The 13,813-nt window shown below is 37.5% G+C and overlaps 1 protein-coding gene across 1 annotated transcript; it reads right to left on the bottom strand.

Annotated features, from left to right (window-relative positions):
• Positions 1–159: 159 nt before the first annotated feature.
• Positions 160–7,905, bottom strand: LOC120356241 (probable manganese-transporting ATPase catp-8; the record flags this gene model as incomplete). Its single annotated transcript, XM_039445143.1, has 3 exons — positions 7,519–7,905; positions 6,288–6,377; positions 160–350 (listed from the first exon to the last, which is right to left on the bottom strand). Coding segments are annotated over exons 1-3 (668 nt in total), but the record flags the coding sequence as incomplete, so codon positions are not given.
• Between the last annotated feature and the right edge of the window lie 5,908 nt (positions 7,906–13,813).

Below are 13,813 nucleotides of genomic sequence, written 5' to 3'. Positions count from 1 at the left end.
TGTAGTAGAAGGTGACAATTATTCATTAAAAAAAATACTAAGAAATTGTAAAAAAACACAGATTTTAAAGTGGTAACATCCGTTTTTTTGACAATTTCTTAGTCTTTTTATTATTTAATATGTCCAATTTCGTTGAGTCGGTCGACTCGTGCTACTCACGTGTTTTTGCCGTACTTCTGCTCGGCATAAGCGACCTCAGCGTCGTCCTGGTAGCCCTTCCACTCCATGTAGTGCCGGAACGAGTGTTCGGCCGGGAACTCCAGACCCCTGAACTGCTTCTTCTCCTCATCCCACACGTACTTAGTCTTTTGAAACAGGAAGTACACCTGTGTCGACTTTGTCGTCTCGTCCTGAAAGCACACATCGTTCAATGATTGATCATTAAATATCGGGGCACCGAGCTTCGCTGGTTATTTATTAATTAATGAACAGAACACAATTCTTTAGAATGATCGTGTTTATATTTTACAGCTGGCTATATGTCAGCTTATGAATTTCGGTGATGAGATATTTTGATTCTCCACAGACGCACTTTTTTATTATCCACAGAAGTCGAAAGTCTCAGCTATGTTTCCAAGGATCAATTATCCTTTTCATGTCGTTCAGCGAGTTTTCCCAGGGATGAGACCTAGTGCAATCGATTTGGTTATTTATATTTATTTATGGTTATTTATGTCCAACGGATCTCGAAAACTGCTCTAACGATTTCCATGAGATTTGTAACATAGTAGGTTTATGATATAAAAATTCGATTGCACTAGGTCTCATCCCTAGGAAAACTGACTGAACGACATAAAAATGATAATTCATCCTTGGAAAAACAGCTGAGACTTTCGTCGTCTGTGGATAATAAAATAGTGCGTCTGTGGAAAATCAAAATATCTCATCCCCGAAATTCATAAGCTGACGTATAGCCAGCTGTAAAATATAAACACGATCATTTTAGAGAATATTGAGTTATGTTTATCAATAAACAAAAATAACGAGCGAAGCTCGGTGCCCCGATATTAAATATAAATAACCAAATATAAAAAAAAATATATAAATAACCAAATATAAAAATATATACAGAAATTGCTCGCTTCATATAATTTGATGACTCACAAACAACAACATTTGTATTGCAATGATTACCAATAATAATTATAGAACAGCTGATTCATATCGCTCCTAAGATACAAATGTGGGCTCGGTTGCACAAAAGCCAGTTGAATTTTAATCGTAATCAAATTATGTCTCGAGAACCAATCAGAGACGCTTTCTTTTCAGAATAAGTCTTCTCTGATAGGTTATCGTGTCATTTAATCATAATTAAAACTGTACCGTCTTTTGTACAACCGGGTCATAGTCCAATAAGTTTATTGCTAGTTTTTCGGTGCAAGGGTGCGGGGGGCGGTTGGAAGCCAACTGCACATGCCTGACTGCTGTATTCCTAACTAGTAGGTGACCCATGCTCCGCAAAGGTCTGTTTAAAGCACAAAAATATTGAATTTAGACAAACTGAAAACTTGACGTACTTGAATGTTGATGAACTAAAAATAGGCCTATCTATAACCATCCTTGATAATTATGAATCCATAGCTCATAGGTCAATTATGGATCCAAGATCCAGTTCAGTAGTTCAAACGTGATGATGCGTCATTTGTGTATTTCCTATCGCGTTCATGTATAAGCGAATTCTTTTCTTTATTATAATATAGCTGTATACACAGACAAATATTGGATATCAACTGATTGACTCTATTAAATACTAGACTCAAATAGTTTGATACTATGCAGCTGATTAATCAAATGTTATTGCTTTGCATAGTACGGTAGCGTCGTGATGCTGTGGAAGGGGTGAATCGATCCAAGGAACAACTTATCAGACCGTTACCGTAGGGGACAAGGTTGAATTTAGAAGCTGTTAATTCCTTAATTCCTCCTTCTACATCCATGACCAGGGAACTGGATAGTTGGCGTCGAATGGTAAGATGACAGGTCAAACTATATTGTCCTTGTGAGCATTAAAATACTCATTGACTGAGTAGAATGGATTCCTCTTCAGCCAGATCTCAACTCGGTTTTTAAAAGCAATACCCTGCAGGTTCTTCACACCAGCAGGCAGGTCATTGTATAGGCGCAGTGCAAATATTGGGAAGGAGTCTTTTCTCTTGTTGGTTCTGCAGCGCGGTATGTCAATGTCAAGTCTCCTCCTTGTAGCGTGCACATGACGATCAGCCCTCAGCACATGACTGCCCTCGGTGTCCTTAACATGCAGCAGACTCAACAGTATGTACTGGTTGAAGACCGTAAGGATGCCCAGGTCAATGAAGATAGGCCTACAGTGCTCACGATGCCCTGCTGAGGTGATCACTCGAAGTGCTTTCTTCTGGAGCATCAGCACACTCCTGCAGCCCGCTGCATGCCCCCACAGCAAGAGTCCGTACAGCAGATGGGAATGGAAAAGGGCAAAGTATACCATCACCATATCTTTCCTGCTGAGAAGGGCTCTGAGTCTACGCAGCAAGTAGATTACTCGTGCCAGCCTGGTGCAAACTCCATCAATATGGCCTGCCCATGTCAATTTTGAGTCAATGACAAATCCCAGGAGTTTCACCACTGATTTATGGGCAGAGTCAGCAAGGCTGCGAAGTCCACAAACCAGTTGCTGAGTCTTCCCCTCATTCAAGCAGAGTCTGTTTCTCTCAAACCACTGCTTGGCATCATCAAAAACTTGCTGAGCCTGCAAGCCAGCTTGTTCAACCGTCCGCCCCCTAGAGTAAATTGTGGTGTCATCCGCAAACATCAGCACCGGTCCAAGAAGCCCAAGATCATTGATCATGACCAGGAAGAGTAGTGGGCCCATCACCGATCCCTGTGGCACACCATGATCCACCTGCATAAGCTGTGAGAGAGCACCTCCAATGGATATGATCTGCTTCCTTCCAGTCAAGTAGGATCTGAGGGTCACAAGCACCTCACCACCCAGTCCATACCCAGCAAGCTTCTCAAGAAGAATTCCATGAGGCACGCAATCAAATGCCTTACTCAGATCAGCAAGGACCAGGTGAACAAGATCTCTCTCCTCAAAGGCATTAACAATAAAATCAATCATCTCTGAGACAGCTGTAAACGTAGACCTTCCACTTCTAAAGCCATGCTGTGCGTCAGAAAAAAGATTATTTCTCTCGAAGTGGAACACAAGTTGCTCCTTCATTAGGACCTCAAACACCTTACCCAATACAGGAATGATTGATATAGGTCTACGATATAGGTCTATAGTTGTTCATAGACTCAGGGTCACCCTTTTTGAAGACCGGAATCGTGCGGGATAACTTCAGGACATCAGGAAAACAGCCACGTCGCATACAGACATTGAGCACATGAGACAGGGGAAGAGCAATCCCATCCGCAACACACTTCAGCACACCAACTGTAACTCCATGGACGTCAGGACTGTGGGAGTTCTTGAAGCCGCGAATAACACGAACAACATCCGCAGGTCTGACCTCCTTCCACCGTTCTAACTTCACTCGGTTGTTATTGTAACCAGGAGCATTGTATCTCACATCATTCATGGAAGCAACTATCTTTTCCACCTCACCAATAAAAAAGCTGTTGAATTCATCCGGTGTAGCTTTACATTTAGGTCTCGAACAATCTTTGGAGATCTGGTTTATGAGGTCCCAGGCAGCTTTACATGGGTTTCCTGCAGATTCAATTTTTGACATGTTGGCCGCCCTTTTAGCAGCATCAACCTCAGCTCGATAAATGCTCTTTGCTCTCAGGTACTGGTTGCGGAGATGAAGTCTGTCCCCCTCATCATCAATGAGCCCCATCCTCGCATGGAGAGCAACAATCAAATTTCTGATTTGTGCCAGCCTTGGTGTGTACCAGGATTTGTCATTGAGAATCTTTACAGACTTTCCATGATTCCTTGCAAATTTCCTGGAAGTTCTGGCTTTTAAAGGAAAATGACTGTTGAACACATCCATAAAAGACTCAAAGAAAACACCAAATGCGTTCTCTGGCTGATAACAGTTCAGAACATTGCTCCAGTCAACACCATCAACAGCAGCCTTGAAGAGAGGCAGTCGGTCTGCCCTGATAGTACGATATGTGATTGGTCCAGTATCAGGCTGCCCAGCTCCAGAATCACTCACCAGCCCCAGGTGCAGGTCCATCACAACTGCATCATGGTCAGCAATAACTGGATCAACAACAGTCACTTCATATTCCCAGGTGTTCAAGGATGTTGCAATTGTGTCCAAGCAGGAGCTACCACGAGTCGGTTCACGGTTTGTGATAAATAGACCATGACTCTGGAGAAGATACTTGAAGATAGAGTACTTTTCATCCTCAACTTGCAGATGTATGTTCATGTATCCTCCCAGTATCATCCGCCTGCCCAGCCTAGACAAGAACACCAAGCATCCATCCAACAAATCGAAGAATTTATCCAGGTTTCCACTTGGAGCACGGTAGACAGAGACCACTATAATGGACAAAGCACTGAGTTCCACACAAGCCAATTCAATTTCAAATTCAACACAGTATTGTGTTACATCAATAGGTTTGTAATCCAAATTTTTGTTAACATAAATAGCAGCACCACCATTTTTGTGATTTGTCCTAGCATAAACAGCTGCCAGACTCAAATGAGAAATGGAGTTGTAGTGATTGGTTTCAGACTGCACCAAATGATGCTCACTCAAACACAAAATATCAGGACATACCTTTTTTAGCAAGCCTACTTGCAGTTTTTTGATTTACAGCAATTGAATTTTTAGTAATCGAATTCTTACTTACGTCACATTTCAATTTGGCACTCGTGGACGGTTGTCCTGTACTTACAGGAATAGTCGTTTTAGCTTTCCTTGATCTCTTTACAACATCAGACCATGCGTTGCTGTTTGTCACATTAAAATCATTATTTACAGTCACCGTAGGTGTGAAATCACGCCTAACCTCAACAGCCGAATTGTCAAAGTCAACTTGTTCAGTAAGTCGATTGTTTGAAGTGTCAACAGTATCGACATCGATAGTAGAAGTCGATTTTACCCACTTGTTCGATCCGTTTGTGTCGTTAACTTTTACCCACTTGGTCAAACTATTAGAGTTTGTGTCATTGATTTTAGAATGAGTTTGAACATTATCAATGCTATCATTCACGTTACAAGAATTTAGATTGCTAGATCTATTTAGATTTACTAAAGTCAGGTCTTCAGCCTGATTGACACTTGGTCGCTGATTCTCAAGTTGATTCACAGTATCGCAGACAGATCGATCATTGTCAGAAAGATCGACAGTATCTGTCGACTTTTTCCAGCCAGTCGATCGGCCTGGTCTCGATGTTTGTCGACCCGAGCTTACCGGCACCGGCAGGCGCTGCTTAGAATTCGAAAAGCCAACAACACGGTCACAATCAACATGCAAGTTCTTGTTATCTATCGAGCTAGAATGATACGGATCACATTTAATGTTATTCAAAACTGACAGAATATTATCCAACCTTACATGAAGTTTGAGATTATCCAGTTCCACTACACTCAACTTTTCAGAGACTTGACTCAATTTATTATTCAATTCCACAAAACCGCTCACTTCAAACTTTGAATCATGCAGCTTCTCTAACCACAAACCACAGGTTGGGCAAAACCATTTCGAAAGCTCTCCCAACTCTCCAATTTTTACGAGATCATTAGAAGATATATTGACACATTTCGAATGGTACCACTTGTCACACAAAACGTCGCACATAATAGCACTATCACCCAAATTAATAGAATTATTGCAGCAGCCACAAAGAGACCTGCCATCTTCCACATCCGCCATCTTGAACTCTTCAATAAGTTAAACGCTGATTCATGACAAATTCGCAATTAATTATAGTTTTTATATTGATAGAAATAATAAATGTTTTCATATTTGCCAATTGTCGACAGACACTCAGCATTGTTCTCCAAATGGCTAATTTTCACCAAAGCTGATTCTTAATCAGTCGGAGGACATTTGAGTGTCGGTCGACAATCGGTATAGCCTATGTTATTTATTTATTGAAGATTTTCAATATCGTATAAGTTATCGCTTAATAGTTTGACGTCTGGTGAGACCAAAGTCCCCGGTGAATGACAATTTAACTCACTTTTTAAACCAATTTCAATGTTTATTAAAAATACTGATCCTCCTTCTAGCGTACAATATTTGTTTTTGCCAGTAGCTTACCACTTGGTACCTAGTACTTAGTACCTATTGAATGTTTTATCTAATTCAGACAAAAATAAGAAAATGTTTATCAAACTCACTTTATATCGTTGTAGTTTGACCAATTCTGATGACCCATTGTTAGCTGTGGGAACAACCTTTGCAACTTGGGCTTCTTGAGGTGATGATGCCTGAAATTGCAATTGAAATTATTGTTTATGCAATAGAAATTTTCAACAAAAATCACTTTACTAAGTTAAAAAACGCACAAATACGTTGACTATACTAAATTTTAATTATATTTTATTGATGGATTCTTGTAGGTAGCCTAGAATGATTCTTCAAAGTTAGGAAAAAATAGTATTGGGAAGATGTTCAATGAAATGCTGTTTATACAAGAAGTAAAACTATTTAAAAATTATTCTAGTTTGATTAATTGGAGAAATTCATTTTTAAATTCAAAAACTTGGTGCTGTAATAGTTAATGGAAACAATATCATCTACTCTGCACACAATATATCTAATGATCCAACTAAATAATATTGAAAGATAAATTCTTGACAAGATTAAATTTGAGATGTTATTACCATGAATTGAAATCTGCACTATACAAGAACCAATTGCCACCTACATATCCCATATTTATAGACTCAACGAGTAAGTCACCCCATATTAACAGATAGTAATCACATTCCACCAGATAGGCTAGTTTTCAATCTTAAAAGAAATCAAACTTTCTGAATGATTTGAAATTATATTTAATTTTTGATTATCTTCGAGGTCATTAAATTTATTGTAGAGAGCATTTTTTAAGACATATCGGTGTGAGCGTGTGAGTCATATAAAAAACCAAAGTTCTGAATAACCTACGTCAATTTAAGTACACTAAATTTCAAAAAGTAGGTGATGAAACTGAACCAAATGCATTGCTTTATGTTTTTATCTTTCTACTTAGAAACTAAATGACACTGAATTTAGATTTACAAAATAGGCTAAACTGCAGACATAACATTGAAAAGCACAGGGGCGGCATAGGTACTAACATACATTAAAAAATGTGAGCTATTCCCAAAATCAGTTTTATTCGGTTTTAATTGACTTGATGTTTTAGAATTTTTTATTCAATTTTACCAGTAAATATCCTTTGTTAAATTACTACAATAAGTTAGATATTCATCCTATAATAAGATAGTAATCCTTGACAGGATACAGGAAGTAGGTTACCTAACCTAAAAATAATCAATTCAATAACAATCGTAGGATTAGCTTTAAATAAAAGTTAAAAAATGGTGAGAAATTAAGAAAGTCATAGGTAAAAATTGCAATACTAACCTTACTGCAAGCAAGAAAACATTGCACGTGTACAGACCAATAACAGCAAAGACAACTGAGAATTTGAAGCACTGCAATCACACAAATTCCTAATGTGCCGGCTTCGCTAAACTCATCCAAACCATATACAAACGTCCAAATGTACAACCAAATACTATATAAAAATACAAACGGTAATATTGTCCCATGATAAATTAAAGGTCTAGGTATATGTAACGAAACAGATTGCACAAGATCGTCAATACATTCAACCACCGCCATTTTTTTAGGTGGTTCTGGTTGCGTTTCGTTTTGAGTTGACATGACGCTGAACTGATGCCTTTTAGATTTCTGTGACATCAGCTGTGTGGGTGGTATACAGTTGTTCGCACTAACAATTGTTCGCATCGCAATCTGTGCGCACTAACAGTTGTTCGCATCGCAATCTGTGCGCGCTTGCAGTTGTGCGCAAAATTTAGTAGTTTAGTGACGTAGGCGCTCTACCTGCCCTCTAACGGAATGTTATCATCAGAACTATGCGACTCTTTAATTTATCACAATGGCATTGCCAACAAAAACTAGACCATTACGCATGTCGTTTGTCGTATGGTGTCTATAGGTTTTAGGTTATTTCTAGAGGCAAAAACGGTATCGATTTAGAGGTTAAGTTCAAGTTATAAATTTACAATATTACATTATTAATGCAAGTAAATTTCATTTACTGCAACATTACTGCAGATTCACTTTAGGAAAGTAAATAGCAATTTCTCAAGTAGAAAAGTGTTAAGCTTATCTATGTTAAAAGCTGAAATGGTACAATTTTGTATCACTAAAATACTAGGTAGGCTATTACAAATTTTTGTTATAAAATGAATAAATAAATAAATAAATGAATAAGCATTATAAATAAATGAAAAGTTGCATTAGATGATAAAATTTATTATATAATTATTTTCCACAATTATGTTTCATCTGCCCATTAAAAATACTTTGTTGGAAAACACATAGCCTACCTACTTGAAAGAATACTCTTTAGCTACTCTTTTAGTTTTTCATGTCATTTGCTACTTACTTTCTCATTCAATTATTGTAATTTAACAATTCAAGTTGTCCTATCAAAGTACTATACTACATCATATATAGACATAAACTATGTATAATTGTTAATTATTCGGAAAACATGAGATTCTACAATAATTAGACAATTTGGAACTAAATTAGGAAGTTGAAAAAGTTTTGGGCAATAGCCCAAACTTTTTTTTCTTTCCCGATCTTTGTATTAATTAAGCTAACCTAATAAATAAATAATATCTAACGGTTGTTTTATGTAGGATATTGATTAAATCCAAATCTCAAAATCCATAGAAGTTGGCTACAATTTACTAGCAATCAATAAATCGCTTTATTAAAGACCTACTATCCACTGTCACGTTATTCTTTATATTTAAATAACGATTAGCCTCCTGCTTGGCATCAGTCGGTAAAGCATGAGATTTAATACAATTAGGTCGTGGTTTTCTAATAGTATTCAGTCTTAAAAAATCTTGATAGGCCTAGATATGGGCTTCTCCAATAACTCTTGTAATTCAATAAATAATAAATATATATATATATAAATGATACTTATACTATAGTGTTGAGGAATAAAAAATAAATTGCACACCATGAAAAAGTCATACATATATTACATAAATAATGCAAAGATCAATCGAGGCAAAAAAAAATATATATAGAGCGATAAAAAATATAATATAAAAAATAGAACAATAATTGAAATCAATAAAAATATCACAGGCTAACTTTATATTCTAGATTTATGGCACGAATCATTACCATGTGCCTTTATCTTAAAATCATATGCATTCTTTTGCATGTAGCTGCGATATGCACTTGCTAATACTTGTCGACTTGGACAATTCAATCAAAAATATGTGCTCTAAGATCAGCTTGATAAATTAGCCACTAATAATCCAAATATATCTATATATTAAAATCTCTAGTATTTAGTAGCTTTATTTGTATCGAATATATATTTTCATCTCAGGGTGCAAGATTCGGCACCTGACGGAATAGGTAGAGCCATTCATCTAGTGAATTAGAACTATGATAAATTATCGCAAATTGTATTGCAAAAAATTAAATATTATATGCATATGTTTTAATAGCCTAGATTTCGTACTTCTTTGATTAAATAGAAATTTCTAAAATATTGATCTATATATTTTTCTTTCAATTAAATACCTTTAATACTAATTTTTACTTGCGCAAGTATTACTCTTATTAATTTCTCAATTTATAATAACCCTTTCGGCGAGCTAGCTTTGATCATCAGATTAATTCGAAGCACTAGGGCGCCCATCACTAAATTCAAATTTAATCACTCACGTGTCGAAAATCTTCTTGTAAGCCGCCGATGTCGATCCAACTCCATGCGGTCCGGGAATATGGTAGCCGGAATCGTCTCCTCCAAGGGGTTATAAATTTAATTAAAATGAAAAATGACTTCTGCTTCACAATAGCATCACGAAGTCTTTTAAGAAATTAAATAATTTACTTTAAATTTAAATTTTTACAAAATTATTAATAAGGTACTTCGCTCTAAAATATTTGGGGTCCTCTTATGGTGGCATCTGGCTGGCGAGTGCTGGTTCTTCCTTCTCAAGTTTTACAGATCCTCTTTCCGACTTTCAAATTAGCATAAAATTTAAATATCCCAATCCTCCGCCATTAAATTCAAATAGATCTTACAAAAAATGCCAAAATATTGCTTAGATTATATGATTAATAATTTCTTTGCATTCGAGCCATATTGATAACATAGATCACACAAATTTTTACACGAAAACTAGTACATTTATATAAATATATATAAATATTTTTGAATTGGCCTACAGTTGCCGCCTATTAACTGCCGTTTTACTATTGGTGCATGCAAATTTTATTAGGTATTCATGCGCCTGGTAACTCTTACTTCCTGAATACATTAAATTATTTTTATTTGGTTTTTTATTTATGTCCTTTGCATGCTAGTTAATATTCTATATATTAATATTAATTCCATGCTAACTAATAATTAGCCACGTGGACGGGTGTTTTTTCACATTGCACACCATCCGAATGCAATAAAGCTCTGCCAAGGGGTTTTGGTCAGATTCTACGTTCTTCGGTTTGATCGATCTCTAGGTCACCGATCTGTGAATACATCTACATAACCTCAATCTTCAAATATTTTATAAATAATCTATTTATGAGTAGTAAACTTCCTTTAAATCCTTTTTAAGTTCTTGTACCATTTAGCCAGAACAAGCTGATGCTATCTAATCTTGTTTATTATCTGCTTGGCGATATTAGCCAATTACTTTATTTTTAGACCTATTACTATTTCTGTTAGGGTTTTTCATCTACCCAGATTTAAATATGTTACACGCGCCCCTGGGTTTGAATTCAAAATATTTGAGAATCACAATGTTTTTAATGAAAACCCACCCTTCAATACATTGATATACACTATACTTTATTTATAAATTATACTCTCCTACTTCTATCACATTCCGCAGACATATTTGCTGCATCTCCTTTATACCTTTATCAAAAACAATAACAAATTCTCCTCTTCAACACACATAAAAATATCATAAATATAAACTTCTAAACGTACTCCTCCTGACACCATTTACAACACAGTATTTTATTAATATCACAGCCATTATAACAAATAGTATACAATATATAAGAACATTTATTATCTCCTTAATAGTATAACCTCTCAACATATAGCCAGGTACTTCCACTTTCTTAATATTATTTTTTAATTCTTCCAATCTTATTAGCTTTCTATCCTTTATCAACCTCCATAAATAGTCCACTTTATTTTTATCCAGGCATGAATCAGTAGTAGTCATAGTAGTAGCTCCGTTTTTATCCCATTCATTCGATCCATTTTGCCGGTCACATCGCTGATTGTAGCCTTTAAAGCGTATGTGCCGCGGATGCGTGACGCCCTTCTCTTCCTGACCTCCTCGGTGTCGGTCCGGTGTCCTCCTTTGCCTCTTGAAGCGTGCATGCGGTCGGTATGCGCGCGCGCGGTTCCTCCTTCGTCGCTTCTTCCGCCTCCGAGCCTTACGATGCATGCTCCTACGGTCCTGTATGCTGTCCTCTCTGTCCTGATGTCGGCCGTCCGGTGTCCTCGAGCGCTTGCGTCTCCGGGCCTTGCGGTGCTCGCCCCTCTTGTCCGGTAGTCCGTCCTCCCTGGTGTCATCCTCTTGGTCCTCTATCCTGGGTTCCTTGGGGTGCCTTGGTGGGGTCGAATGGTGCGCGGGTGCGGTGGCGGTCTCTTGATGCGCGGGTGTGACGTTCAAAGCGGGTAGTATGGTGGCGGTCTCCTCCTGGCGACTGTTTATTTTTGGCAGTGGTGGGATTTCAGCATTATTATAGTGTATCGGTTCTTGTTGTAGGGTTGTGGCCGGTAGTGATTCTTCGGTGGCGGGTTGCTCTTCGGCGGGGAACAGGATACTTAGTAGGGATTGATGCTTGCGGCTGGTTTTTGGTGGTGGTTTATCTGGTATTGGCTTTTGTTCTTCTAATAATATTTCCGGTAAATCATTTCTAAAGGTGGTGTATGATGTTGAAATATCTGGATTTTCTTTGTTTGTTTCATTGGAGCTTGTAGGTGTTATATCGGGGGTATCATATAGTCCTGGTTTATTAGCTGTAGCTTTCTGTGTATCTGGTGGCGGGTTGTTGGGTGTTGGGTTCTGTGTTTTTTGGTGATTTGATCTGGACGCTTGCTCTAATGTGTAGTTTGTACTTATTTGATGAGGTGGCGGTTTGTAATTTTTGTCGTAATTATTCTGAGTGTTATCATTATTTGTGTTAAATCGATCACGGCCATAATAATACTTTCTTTCATAGTTTTGCTGTGGATAATGGTTTGTTTGACGATTCTGAAAACTTCTATTATTCCAGCTGTTATTTTGATTATGATTATAGCGGCGTTTAAATTGAGGGGTAGATCGTGAGCAATCATATGGTACTGATTCATAATTTTGGCTGTTATACTGATTACTTTTTGAGTTATGCTGATTCTGTGTGTATCTCTGGTCTGAACGGTGGTTTGATATTGCCATCACAGACTGTATGCCATATAAATGATTTATCAGCTGCTTGCAATCAGTAATGGGTTGTGTGGCGAGTGCCATTCTAACTTGATACGGTAGTTTCTTTAAAATAATACTTGCTAATGCCGATTCGTTAATGGGCTCGCTCAATTGAGAATTTTTAAACTGTAGGGCAGTGACGAAAGTGGTACATGCACCGTCTAAGTTAGGGTTGAACTCGCATGATATGATGTCCGCTAGCACGTCCAACTGTTTACTTCTGCTCCAATACTGTTCCAGGAAGACAGCTACAAACTCATCCAATGATGTAAATTCATGGGCTCTACTCCGAAAGAACATCAGGGGTTCGCCAATCAATAAACTAGTCAAACGAAGACGCCAAAAATTCCAAGAGGTGGGTGTTAATGATTGAACTAGTTTTATCTGATCTATAAATTCTTTAGGTTGGAGATAGCGGTCTGTATTGTCAAAACGGCCTAATTCATTGAAACTGTGTAGTGAATCAAACGTTGCTATGGGAATAGGCTCTATATTCTCGTGCGGAAATTGATGTATTTGACTTTCAAGTTGTACCAACTTCTCTTGGGCCTGTTTCCAATGACTAGAAGCTTCTGTTTCATTATCTACTACTTCGGCATTTAATTCAGATGAAAATAATTGCTGTTCTCCAACGGCTGTCTCCAATGAATTAAGTTGTACTTTGTTTTGATTTATATCAGAATTTAGGTGAGCTATTTGTGTAGATTTACTATTCTGTTGTTTATTTATGGAAATAAGTTGACTATTGTTCCTGTTTGTAGCTATTTCATGAATTTGTGAAGTGTTTTGTGCTGGTAGGTTATCTATTCTTTCCGCAGTCTCCTTACCCATTCTTACCGATGTATCCTTCAGTGATTCCCGCATTTCCTTCATTTCCGCCTTTAAGTTCTTCATTACTGTGGTCATTGTTTTTTCTAAACTATTAGAAAATGACTTGATCATCCCCTCTACTATAACCCTCCTTATTGCTTCTTGGGAGACATTTAACGGTTTATTACTGTTCACAGGATTCTTGGCGGTGATTGAAGATATCTGGGCGTTGGACTCCATCGCGCCCCCCTCAGCGTCGATCTCCGCTACTATCGCCGTCTGCAGTGTGTCTGCTACCTTACTTTGCGTGGACGAAAAGAGACTCATATTTTAAAAATGGATTAAGTGTC

The sequence above is a fragment of the Nilaparvata lugens genome, unplaced genomic scaffold (assembly GCF_014356525.2).
Source record: "Nilaparvata lugens isolate BPH unplaced genomic scaffold, ASM1435652v1 scaffold622_1_2, whole genome shotgun sequence".
NCBI lineage: Eukaryota > Metazoa > Arthropoda > Insecta > Hemiptera > Delphacidae > Nilaparvata > Nilaparvata lugens.
This window is presented reverse-complemented; position numbering and strand designations above follow the sequence as displayed.